Source organism: Fundulus heteroclitus, chromosome 5 (genome assembly GCF_011125445.2).
Source record: "Fundulus heteroclitus isolate FHET01 chromosome 5, MU-UCD_Fhet_4.1, whole genome shotgun sequence".
Taxonomy (NCBI): Eukaryota; Metazoa; Chordata; class Actinopteri; order Cyprinodontiformes; family Fundulidae; genus Fundulus; species Fundulus heteroclitus.
Genome location: NC_046365.1, coordinates 2,490,656 through 2,503,886, shown reverse-complemented (window position 1 = coordinate 2,503,886; position 13,231 = coordinate 2,490,656). Strand labels below are relative to the sequence as shown.

General features: G+C 39.3%; 1 protein-coding gene across 1 annotated transcript; it reads right to left on the bottom strand.

Annotated features, from left to right (window-relative positions):
* Window positions 1–345: 345 nt before the first annotated feature.
* LOC110368083 (hepatocyte cell adhesion molecule) lies at window positions 346–9,554 on the bottom strand. Its single transcript, XM_036136717.1, has 4 exons — window positions 9,071–9,554; window positions 7,474–7,803; window positions 4,528–4,815; window positions 346–1,862 (listed from the first exon to the last, which is right to left on the bottom strand). Exons 1-4 carry the CDS (start codon window positions 9,132–9,134, stop codon window positions 1,753–1,755), a joined length of 792 nt encoding a protein of 263 aa, XP_035992610.1. The 5' UTR covers window positions 9,135–9,554; the 3' UTR covers window positions 346–1,752.
* Window positions 9,555–13,231: the final 3,677 nt, after the last annotated feature.

Here is a 13,231-nt window from a genome sequence, read left to right as displayed (position 1 = left end):
TATTTCTTAAGACGCTTGATGTAATCTAACCACAGTGGGACTGCTGGTTTTGGAGAAAACAAAGGAACGAGCAACTATCAATTAAGAAACTAGTTCATTACGAAAAAGGCAGTCTTTTTCAGCTGTCTGTAAAAATGATCATATCTGTCTCAAGTTTTATTTTAAATTAGTTGCAAAGTCATTCTTTTTGTCTGTTTGCCATTATGTATTGTCATTTGTCTGTAGGTAACATACTGTTTCTGCTGTATTTTTCGGACTATAATTCGTTCCGGAATATAAGTCGCATCAGTCAACAAATGTGTCATAGAGAGGAAAAGAAACATATAAGTCGCACAAGACTATAAGTCGGATTTATTTAGAAATTTATTTCACACAAAATACTAAAAAGTGACATTTAACCTGGTAAGGTAACTTAATCAATTACATGGTTGGATCCATAATCGGCTCAATAATATGGAACATACCTAGGAGGTTGAAGATCAGAAGGCTGCTTTAAGTACTCAAGATGAATCATGGCAATCCTCTTGATTATTTCCCAGCTTATTTAAGTTCCTGGTTTCTTGCTGAATTCTCTGTTGTCAGACTGTTGCTGTCACCATGTAAGTTTCAGTTATTTGTTAAAATAAGTATATTCTATATGACTCTGCATCACCCCTGCTGCACTCTGGGTCCTAAACCACAGCACATATTGACAGTGGAAGGAAACCCAAAATGTTTGACCCAAAGTATACAGATGGCTCTACCAAATACTAATGTAGTTAAACTTCTGACTTAAAGAGACAAACAAGTCTGTTATTGTTCAGGTATTTATCAATTAGAAATCTTCTCAGAAATCCTAACAGGAAATCTTTAGTCTGATTTAATATCAGACAGAGAGAAAAAAGTTGCTGTCTCTATTTCTCTATCTCTATCTCTATCTCTATCTCTATCTTTACTTAAGTAAAAATGGGACACATCTCATCCGTAACACTCCTTTGACATATTAAGCAAGCAAAAATAAACTAAGTCTATACAGTTTGCACTTCTGTAGATAGCTTTGTAAATTATCACCAACACTAAACCTAGCCCTATATGAAACACATGGTTATCAAAATGCTGATTACACACAATTCAACAATAGTCAGCAAAAGAGAGTTTAAAAATAAAACATGACTGAACAATGGTAGGAGGAAGCAAGGATGACAAAATAAAGATTCAGAAGAGTAAATTTGTTGTTCATGGGTGTAAATGGACCCAAAATGGAGAGTACAAACATGTAGACACCATTGCTTCTGTTTTTTAAGGACAAACATATAAAACAGGATGAGTACCAAAAAAATGTAGAACTCAAAGACAGAAGGAGCTCCAAGAAAACAAGGAACCAACAACAACACTGAGAAAGGTGATAACAACTACAACTTTTTAGGTTTCAGGATCATCAGATCAACTAAAAACCCATTACTTACGACTGAGTATCAAAACTCTTCACTTTACAACCAACAACATTTAATGCAGAGTCCACCGTGTTATGATTATTATAAGCCTAGTTAACCCTTGCACACAAGGTTTGTTTCTTAGATTTGTTTGGGTAATTGTTTTGTTTGTAAAACCTGCAACACAAAATTCCATTTAGCAGGTCATGTTGGAGTTACTGGTAGAATCATTTTCAATCATCCACTGAGAATTGACATGCATATATTGTCTCTGCTCAAAAATGTAGAAAAGCGTGATAGCCAGTAAAAATTGGAGTTCCCCGAGTATGCAGTTCATAGCTCATTGGCAGAGTCTGACGTGGTCCACCAGAAGAAGAATCAAAACCAAGGCAAGCCCAGCAGAGATAATCAGCCTGATAGGGACTTCATTTTGACACCAGCTGCCGTTCTCTGAAGAAGACAAAACATTGGGCTTGATTTTTGTTTGACCTCAGCATGTTGGACATGCTTAACTGTGTTCAAATGTAACATGTTGATAATATGCTTGATACTGATACATAATTCTCAACATTTGAATATATTTATAAAACATAACACAGCATTAATGACTTTCTTTGACAGTAAAAGTGTGAATGTTCTCAATCCTATGCAATCTCTAACATCCATCTCTATGACACCAACCATCTAGCCTGGCCAACCATAGTGAATTACACGGAGTGTAAGTCAGTATGGTGAGGCACCATTCCCTTTGGCCCAAAATAGACCAGACCAATCAGAGCACAAGAGGCGGGACTTTACGATGCATCACTCTCAGCTGCAGTTACCCATAATGCAGCAGCGCTTTTCTGCTACCATAACAGTCAAGAGATTTTGTTGCTTGGTGCCTTGTAAGATTAAGGAAGTGCATGTGAGTACACCATGTATTCTCGGATTTTATTTAGACAAAAATAGCAAAACATTGTTCCCTGGAGAGTTTGCTTGATGGTATGACATGTTTCATGGACTACAAATAAAAAAAAAATGGGTGCGTCGCTTGGAGTTTTTTGCGTCACATCCGTAGTTATCCGATTGGTTTTAACTTGTTGACTCAGACCTTGTTAGTCCCGCCTTTGAAATCGGGCCCTACCATTTCCTTCCTAGACCAATATGCCGTATAAATGGCATAAATCAGTCTGGCTGGCCAGGCTACCAACCCTCTGCATGTCCTCGCTTTCTAAATCCACAAACTTTCTTAATGGTCTTCTCCCACCGCAGAAAATCCAGCGGTAATAGGGATCAGCATGGATCTGCTGCGAACAGTGATGGGCACAGTTGCCATAATATGAATTGCAGGGCTAACTTTTTGTTATCGCATTATCATTCAATCTGAGTTTAGAAATTGATTGCGGACTGGTTATCATCCATTTTATTGGGGTTTGATAACTGTAAGCGCTATAACGTTCATAACAAGATATTCATCTGCCATTTACGTCTCATCCTATCTCGCAATATACTGTACATCCACATAGACTTCTCTAAACAGTAAGAGTCACAGCTCCACAAAAAAACTCAAAAAAAAATTTTGAATAGCAGTGCTGTTTTCGCGTTACGCTTCTTCTTGTTCTGATGCAGTTGGGTCCCCTTTGTCGACTACCATTGCTCAAAAACAGAGCAATGGGAGCATTTTTTTCTGTAAGCAGTGTACCGCTGTGTGACTTTAATCCTTTAATTAGTAGTGTAACTGAGCTTTCTGGATTTGTCACTGGCATCGCATGAAGTGGAAGGAGACTGGACACACCGCTGGGCTTTTGGGTCACTGAATGGGCCAGCCGGATCCTATTTTTCAAACATGTCCTACAAAACCATGGCTGTCTGCAATCCTCGAAGAACATTTATCCAGCATGTATAAAATACACAGCAGTGATGAAGCCGTTCTTTATTTATGTTTTTCCAATTAAAAAATAGTGCACATTAAATATATTATATCACTAATGTCACAACAATAAATAACCCTACACATCGTGATTTATTTCACGTTTGTTAAAGGATGATGGCAGAGGGGGAAAGTGACCTTCAGAAATGCTCCATGCTGTGTTCCTGGCTTCCAGCAGTGTTTCCACTTCCACTTATTATCAGCGACTTTGGGGTTGGTCATTTACAAGGTAGAGATAATAGTTGCCTGTTTTTCTCACAATAACTGGCAACACTGGAGTGGCTTCCCAACTCACACCCAAAGTATTTTTCTAAATGCTGTGGTCTGGGCACAGAGAGATAGAATATTCTTCTCATAAGCTTCCATGGCTGCTATGCCGATTTCGGACAGCCTTTAACTCATACGTTATGTGACGGAAACGTATATGACTGATGAGAGTCAAATTTGGGCTTACAGCCTTCCGAAAATTAACTACAATGTGTGCACTCTCTTTGTCACTTATCCTGAACTAAAACCGCTAATCCCCTCAAACATGCAGCTCCGTGTAAGTGTCCGTGTAAGTGCTGTGTGTATGTATATAGCACCTTTTGCCTGAAGAAGTGTGACACAGACGTTTGTTAGCAGTTATTGGCTAGCGTTAGCTTCCTCAAATTTCCTGAACCTATTTATCTTTGTTTAATGGCTACTGGCTAATATTTTTTTGTACAGAATATTAGTTTGCGTAGCTAATTTTTTTGGTTAACTGTGCCCACCACTGGTCATGAACCGCACTGCAAAAAAGAACTAAAAGTAAGTAAAAATTTTATGAAGTTAGTGTATTTTTCCTTGATTTGAGCAGCTCAAAAACGCTATAGGCCAATGAGTATTTTTACCCCTAAAATAAGATAATTGGATATCCTACACTTGAAATAAGATGATAGAGATGAATTGTTCTTATTCTAAGTGCAAAAATCTTATTCCATTGGCAAATAATCTTACATACCTGCTCAAATCAAGGAAAATACAGTCATTTCAAGTACATTTTGCTTACTTTTAGTTCCCTTTTTCATTGCACATATTTAGTGGAGCTTCAGGTTCAGCAATAAACCCATGCAGACAATAAAACAGTTATTTAAGGCGGGGTGGCTGGAATTGGTCTGTTCACTAAAATTAGAGCGATTAGGCAAAAAAAACAATAACTTCCATTCATTGTTTTTATCATACCTGTGTTTTCCAGGTTAATGTCTTTTCCAGGCAGTTTGGTTGTCTTTTTCTCAACTGGGTTTTCAGCCACACAGCTGTGATTGTCTCTGTCAGTAGCGTTTACCTCCAGTGAAAGAGTCAGCTTAGAGGACAGTTTGGGACTGCTTGTTTTCTTCAGCCTTTCCTTCCCTCTGTACCATGAGAGCGTCAGCTCTCTGCTGTTGTGGACTGAGCATTCTACAGTCACTGAGCTGGAGCTAGTGGTAATGACAGCTGAAGTGGTTGAGAGGGACGGAGCAGGGACCAAACCTGGTGAAGGAAGCACAAGAAAAGATGGGCGTACTCAATTTTATTGGAGTTCTTTTTTTTTTTAAATCAAACCTGGATTCAACATTTAGGCTTCATATATCTAAACAAGCATCGATGTAAGTCCTTGTGAGCTCTGATATAACCCTATACATTTGTTACATTTACATTAAACAGTTTTGGCAATATAATTTGATTTCAATATTTAAAATCAATTCTGGATGTCTGGTCACCCTACCATAGGTCCATGAGTAAGTGTCTGTATTAACGGCTTGTCCTGTTTTCAGCTAGAATGTTGAACATTCACTTGAGTGAATTTGCATATTAGCTAAATATTTAGTTAGGAAGCTAAATATTCAGCTCCAAACTAAATGTTTGGGTTTTAGATAAATATTAAGTTCACAATCCAAAAAATAAATAAAAAAAAAAACATTAAAAAAAAATTAAAACAACTGGACTTGTATTCTCAAGCTGATTACGGTTTGCTTCCCATCCAGGAAGCTTTCTCAATTCAACATGTCTGGAGTATTGTGGAGTATTGTTGTGTTGTAAATTTTTGAAAGGTGAAACCTGAGCCCTCTTCCTCTGTTTAAAGTTAACAAACATAAATAAAGACTTAATTGTTTCTATTAATAATAAGAAATAATATTCTTGGGGATTTCTGATCTAAAATAATTTTTTCCAGCCTTTTCATGGATACAACTAGAATAACTACTATTGTTTCATTGTTTCACTGAAACAAGCTTCATCACTACAAATTCAAAGCTTCAATTTGTCTATTAATGCATTCCTCAAAGCTACAACTTAAGGTATCTTAACCGCAGCTAAAATGGGAAAATTATTTCTATTCATATTAACGTTTCACTGGAACGAGCTTCATCACTAAAAATTCTAAGGTTAATTATTTATATTCATAAAGCTAAAGCTTGAGGTCTTTGATCTGTCCTTTCTGACTCTACAGCTAAAACAGAAAGTGTGCCTGAGTGTTTTGGTGTGAACATGCGTGTGTGTGTAAGTGCGTGCGTGTGTTAGTCTGTGAACTGTGGCAGATAGCTCTCGCCGCCAGAGTCTGACTGTGATGATGTTAGCAGGTAATCCAGCAGCTCTGTTCAGTAGCTCTGTTCTAGGTCACAGATGTCACAGAGCATCTTGTTTACATAACATCCAGGAGAAATTAAGAATGCAGGGGAGCCAGTTTGGATAGCAGCATTTGTTTTGGGCAGACAGGCTCTTGTTTTTCCGCCTGCCTTAACGTCTCACTGGTACATCTCAATGGTGATTCCAAACAGCCAAATTGTGGTCATTCTGCCAGGGTCCAGCTTCCAGCTTTCTCCAAGATTGTTCCCATTCTGTCAGCGAGTTCAGAAAATACAGCTGGCCTGCAATCTCTCATTTAACCTGACTCTTGCCAGATGGACGTAGTTCCACCGAGCTCCACACATCCATCTGGGGGGGGGGGGGGGGGGGGGGGGGGGGGTTAAATAACCCGTAAAATGGACGAGCCAATCAGGATCACCAAATGGGGTTTTCGTAGATGTAACGTATCAGGGAAGCAACTGTTTGGTTTCAGACAACAATAGTGGCTCGCAGCGAGGAAGCTAGTGGCAGCAATCACCCCTTTTCCATTGCTACTCAAAAGCTTGGGGCTTTTGAGTAGCAATGGTAGCCTTTCCATACAGGTTACTACCTGTAGTAACAGGTAGCCTTTCCATACACATTTACCTGACTAATTTAATTTACTCGCACTTTATTTTCCTGGGGTTTTGGTCCCCCAACCGACCTTGTCGACCTTTTTGAGAGGGCGGGGTTGCGGGCAGCAAGAAAATTTTAGAACCTTAATTTATCACAAAAAGTTGTTTTAAGATTATTTTTGGCGAGAATGTGCACCTCCAAACTTCACCTCAGGATTATGAGTCTGGCCGGGAAAACTGCAGTGTTACGACTGCTGCAGCTGCGGTATTACCCGGAATTTCTGTGATATCCCGCTTACTGGATTACCTGGCTTCATCCTACATAAAAAAAATTCCTTCCAATAGAGATACATAGCTCTGCTGCTCAGGTAGTATGTTTGTCCGCGGAGGGGTGGAGGGATATGGGAACAATATTTAATGTGCCTTATAATCTGGTGCGATTTATGGTCCGAAAAATACGGGCAATTCTTTAAAAGAACACCATCATCGGCAATTTACCAACATCGTGCTATATCCATGATGGTAGCTGTTCTGTTTTAGTTTTCCCTGCGTTGCTTTCGTCAGCGTCACGGGTTGGTTTCAATGTGAGTGGTTGAAGTAGCACATCAGTAAAGATGACAGGCAAGTGGTTTATCCAATCATATGCAAGGATTTTTGATAAGGCCCCTCCTTCTGAAATATAACACCAATGGGGCGATTCCAGTTGGATATGTGGTGCTCTGCGGAACGGAATCTATCTGGCAAGGATCAGGTTATCTCTCTTTAGACAAGATAAATAAATTGATTTGCCATAAAAGAATCTGTATAAACAAATTACACAAAAAAATTACACATTATACTATGTTTCCAACACTTAATAGTTAACAATAATATTTATTTTCATTTAGCAAAGAGTTCCCCACAGCTTCTAATTTCAAAACTAGATGTTTTCACTGTTACCCAACAAAAGTAACATGTATAGACTACTCACTGTAAACAATGAGGTGGAAGTCTTTCGTAATGATTTTGCCGCCGATAGAATTGAACCGGTATTTGCCTGAGTCACTTGTTTTCACTTGTGTAATAGTCAGAGCTCCAGTCTGGAGGTCAAGAAGAAGTCTGTCTCTGAAATTCTCCTCGTAGTCACTTTTCACTTCACTCATTTTTATTGTGGCTATTCGGATGTTTGGGTTTTCAGCTCCAAAGGTCCACACGACCTGGGTATGGGGCTGACTCTCTCCTGTCTGCAACGTGATGGTTGTTCTCTCTCTTGCTTTGAAAACGTTCCTTTCCTTATTTGCACATACGCAACACAGCAGAACTGAAAGACAGAAAGCATGGCTATAAATTAGCGTTCCTTATTAACCAACATTAACAAGATTTTTAAATAAAATATAGTATTCAAGATCAAAACAGTCTTGTTTATATGTGAACTATACATCTGAATCAACTCAGAGAGTTTACTAAAAAACATGAACCACCAGTTACGTTTGGAGTTTCATAAGGAGGCTTTCTATTAAACCTACTAGATCAGCATGGTAACATATACTAAGTTTCTGACTGATTTTGATGCAAGTCTATACAAATTCTTTTGACGATAATTCAAGTAATTTGAACATCAGCAAATAATGGGCTCCCGCTGATGTACATTGTTCTGAGTCAGCAGAGGCTAATCTTTGGGACGAATAGAAACAAAATGTTTCAGCTGTAAAAGTTAAATATCCAGATAGACCATAGAGCAGGGATCTTCAACTCCACTCTTCGAGGTCCAGTGTCCCTGGTCCAACAAACCTGAGTCGAATAATCAGGTCATCAGCAGGACGCTGGAGAACTTGACTGCGTACTGAGGAGCTAATTCAGTCATTTAATTAAGGTGTGGTGGATCAGGGACACATCTAAAAGTTCCAGGACACTGGACCTCAAGGACCAGAATTCAAGACCTGTGCCATAGAGGATGTCAAAAATCTAGAATATTCTACCCAGACAAGGAAAACACTCATTAGAAACAAGCGAGGAAGATTTTGAGCAAACTCAATTTTTTAAGAAGCAAAAACAATTTTTTTTAAGAAGAATTGGATTTCCTGTTCAGAAAACTTGAACATTAACCATCATTAAGATTATATAAAACAACATAACCCAAGTGTTTGTAACAGGAACAGGATATCTGTACAGGACGCTAGAATTCTGAGTAATTATCTGGAGAACCGACTTGTTCATTATGACTGCCCACAGTTTTTATAGGTATGCAGTCATAATTCTGCTCAAATGCTGTTTAACTTCTTAAACTCAAAGGTTAAACCAAATATCAACAATAGTCTTTACACTGCATGTTATTTCATAGTTGTTCATAGTTATGAAGTAAAGTTGTATGAAAAACATCTGGCACCTCATACCACCTAAGGACGAAGTTTGTTTCAGCTCACTCATTATTTAAGCCCTGCCTTTCATACCTTCATCTGTGTATATTATTTTTGGTCCACATTTTCTAAGATTATGAATCTTATATTTTCACACCACATTATAACTGAAAGTAGCAAACTCATTGAATGTACCTAAATGTGAGAAGCGAGCAATACAAGAGAGCTTACCTGCTGTAAAGTAAACAGAGAGCCATGACACTCCTAGCTGAGCTGCCATGGCAGCTTGGAACATGGGTCCTTAACCTGCATGAAACGCTCTTACATTATGATGAAACAGTCTGGGTTGCCGCAGCTCACCAGAGTGAAAGTTGCAGAAATCAGGAAGGAGAAGCAGAGAGGAAACACTGTTCACACATTGCTGGTTCTTTTGTTTTGTTTTTTCAGTTTCCCAGGTCGCTGAATGGTTGAGAGCCAGTGTCTGTATAAAGGTTGATGCATTTCCAGTGTAAGTTGAAAAGAAGATAAACAGACCTTTAAATACCCTGGCTAAGCTACTAGTCCTGCTGCATGGTGACATACTCTGGTTCTAATTTGGGTTAATAGTCCACCTGCAGAGTATTTACTGCCTCATGATTTCAGCTCCACATTTGAATTTTTTGCTTATTTTCTCTTGCTTTTCAGGCTCAGACTCCCCTGCTGTTACTGCAACTTGCTTTTTGTTTTAGTTTATAAATCTGTTTAGTTCATCAGATAACTCATTAATTATGCCCTATCTTAGGTCCTAATAAAATTACGTATTCAAGGTTAGTTGAGATTATATCCATTGATTTGTTCGGTCCTATTCTATTAATGCACTGTATGCAGTACAGTTACAGTGCCGTGAAAAGTAGTTGTTTCTTCACTGATATATTTTCTTGTCCCTCATAAATGTTTCAGATTATTAAACAAATTTCAGTATTAGTCTAAGATAACCTGATTAAATACAAAATGCAACTTTTAAACTGCCTGACCTGTTAAGAAAATTATAAAGGAAATGTCAACAATATGAGGTAGGCTAAAAGATCTCCGCAAGCAACACACAACCTTATCTAACAATGTTAGAGAACAGATGAGAAGGGCAGTCTTTGACATATATCAATCTGGAAAGGGTTGTGATGACTAAGGTTTATGGACTTCAGTGGACAGAAGTGAAGGCAATTATTTTCCATTTTAGGACTTTGTGTATGGCAAGTGATTTAGTTCTGATATCACATAATCAAATAAAAACAGTTCAGCTTGTTTGTTGGGTCATGACTAAGAATACTATAGCACAAGTACAAATGTTGATGCACTGCTATACATTGTTTTTGTGGTCAAAAACTAAAATAAGCAGGAAATAATCTAGCAACAAGATGATGCCTGGAGGAATCAGGTTCTTAAAAAACAAGAACCAGATCTCATTAGGAGACAGATCTCACCAGCAGCTTCGTTACAAAATGTTTTACTGCCCTGCAGTCACTACCAACTAAAGTCTAATGATTTAGTCCTAGATGTGTTTCTCCTTCATCTTAATCCCCATCCACACACCCACTCCCCCACTGAGTCTGACAGTCAATCCATTAGTTCCCGTCAGGTCACACACCACTTTAATGGACACACACACACACACACACACACACACACACACACACACACACACACACACACACACACACACACACACACACACACACACACACACACACACACACACCCTCAGCCAGCCAGGAGTTAAAACCATAAAGGCAAAGGCTCCATTATTGTCCATGTGTGTGCTAGTGGGTAGTGGTGTGTGTGACAGCATTATGACCAAACACACGTGTGCGTGTTCACCGTTTTTCAGGTCCTATGTCTGTTCCCAGACCAGATTATCAAAAACATGCAGTGGTGTGCTGGTCAGCCAGGTGGTCTTCCCATAGCTGGGTGGTCTCAGGACTTATAAACTGTAGGTGTTTGTGTGTGTTCTTGTGCATACGTGTGTGTGTGCATGTGTGTGTGTGTGTGTGTGTGTGTGTGTGTGTGTGTGGTTATAATGGACATGTCATTAGTTATTGGTGTTATTGGGTCATTTACATCTCTTTGCATCAGTATCCTTTATGTTGAAAGCCTTGCTTCTGTAATGCACTACAAGACAGAGAACCCAACATCCAGCCTGGCATGGTGCTGTGTTTTTAGAAGGTTCATTAAAAAATGAACAAGCCTTGGAGCAGACAAATGTTGACGGTTTTGAGCAGGGACACAATGACAACTCTGGGCAGATGTTCTGTGGCAGATCAGGTATGCTGTGGCAGCTCTGGGCAGGATTTGTGACATGGTGACAAACAGATTCCAAGGCCTTGACAAGATTTGTGGTTGTGAGAACAATCCAGGTCATGTCCAGAAAGCAGAAAGCTGACGAGGTGTCCCAAAGGGGCAAGACAAAACATAGAAATCCAGGAAATGCATAACTTGAACAGAAACAAGGTACGCTGCACATCTACTCACGGTTAGGCTTTCAATAATCTGGCGAAAAGTGTCTGTGAAGCTTTTGTATATACAGGAGCAAAAACAGGTGGTTTGGCTAATTGCTCAGCGGCGACAGGGATCACAGGTGTGTGGAATCTTCTGAATTACTGTGGAGTCAGGGGAGAGTGAAGGAGAGCGTGGACAAAAGAGCCAAATGATGGCTTCATGACGGCTTCATTTAAATCAAAAGATCAAAAATCAAAAGATCACCCCCTTTCATTTTCAGGCCTGTGATCCCACTTTGAAACGCGGTCTAACGCGGTTTCATCACTCAGAAAGCCTACTGCCAGACTAGGGGCACCTGGACTCATTTTGTCTCAATGACTGGCACATCAGAGCAGAATATGTTCTTCACTCCAGATAGATGTAAGTCTTTGTTTTTTAACTGGGAAGAGACCCTGAGGAAGACTCATAACTTGCTGGAGGGACTGAACATCCTGTCTGCCCTGGCAATGCCTTGATATCCCCCAATGAGCCTGAGGATATTGCTGGGGAGAGGGATTTCTGGCTTTCTCTCCTGGATCTGTTGCCCCTGTGACCTGATCTTGGACTACTGGAATACAATGAATGAATGGATGGATGGATGGATGGATGGATGGATGGATGGATGGATGGATCTTCTCCTCAGCAAAGAGGCCTTTTTCTTTAATGACACCCCTTCCATCCATCCATCCATCCATCCATCCATCCATCCATCCATCCATCCATCCATCCATCCATCCATGGCATAAATACATGTAACTGAAAACATTCAGAGCTGTTAATTACTCCATGCACTCAAATCTTGCAATTGCCATATTGCGCACATCGATATTCTGACCTTTCTGATCTGATATTTGTGCAGCACTATCCCTGTGCGTGTCATAAAATGCCTTAAACAGAGCAAACCTCTAAGCTTATTCAAATAATATACAGTAACAGAACAACAATCCAGACATGGAGATAACTTAAAATATTTTAATTATTAAGGTAGATTACTAAATAAAATGAGAACATGAGTGTGATGAGTAGGAGATGCACATTGAAGCTTTTTTACTTCTCTGCCACCTGATGTAGTCTTTTTTGCCTTTGCCACCTGTCACCTCTCTCCACCCCTTCAAAAATATATTAAACTGACAACTAATACCACTGGGAGGCAAAATGTCACAAGAGAGTTGCAATAAATCGTAAAACAATCCTAACTTCCAACCTCCTGCTGTCCCATTTCATACTGAGTGAGCATTAATTTGGGACATGACAACAGCATAGTGTATTTCAGGCGTCAAAGTGAATAACCTGCTGTCATTATAAGTGTTGCCACCAATGCTGCTGGAACTAACATTAGAGTAAAACTCTTCTTGTTGAAACATAGAGCCGCACACTCCCAACAACAGTGCAGAAAAAATAGACAAAAATTAAGACTTCCTCTAATTACAGAAAGTGGCTACTACTAACCATCAGTATTGGTGCAGTCTGAGAGTAAAGAGCTCTGTTCCAATAATGAATAATGAATATATAGATAAAAATGCAGTACATCAATCAACCATTACCTGTATGACCACTATTAGCTAATTGAGAGCAACACATATCGGTTATTTTCTACTAAATAACCCACACCACATGTGCCTGGTCACTCCAAGGATTAACACCCAGCAATCTTTTCCAAACAGGTTTTTATTTAAAGCCATCTAACAAAACTATACCCTAATCTCCAGCCCCAGCGCATTTCAGCACAACTAATTTAATGCGAATTGATGTATGTTGATGAGAGGCTCTTTGGCGCTTCTAATATGTGTTCCCGGTTTACGGGGCTTTAGTTACTACATGTCCTTGTGATGTTGAGAGGATGAAAGCTCAATCTGCAGGAGAACAGTCAAAAATATCCAA

Excerpts from the sequence above, each read along its gene's own strand:
- LOC110368083 (XM_036136717.1), bottom strand. The coding sequence starts at position 9,134 with ATGTTCCAAGCTGCCATGGCAGCTCAGCTAGGAGTGTCATGGCTCTCT. Across the intron at positions 4,816-7,473 it reads CTTCCACCTCATTGTTTACA|GTTTGGTCCCTGCTCCGTCC; the intron begins GTGAGTAGTCTA and ends TTCCTTCACCAG. Across the intron at positions 1,863-4,527 it reads CATTAACCTGGAAAACACAG|AGAACGGCAGCTGGTGTCAA; the intron begins GTATGATAAAAA and ends TGTCTTCTTCAG.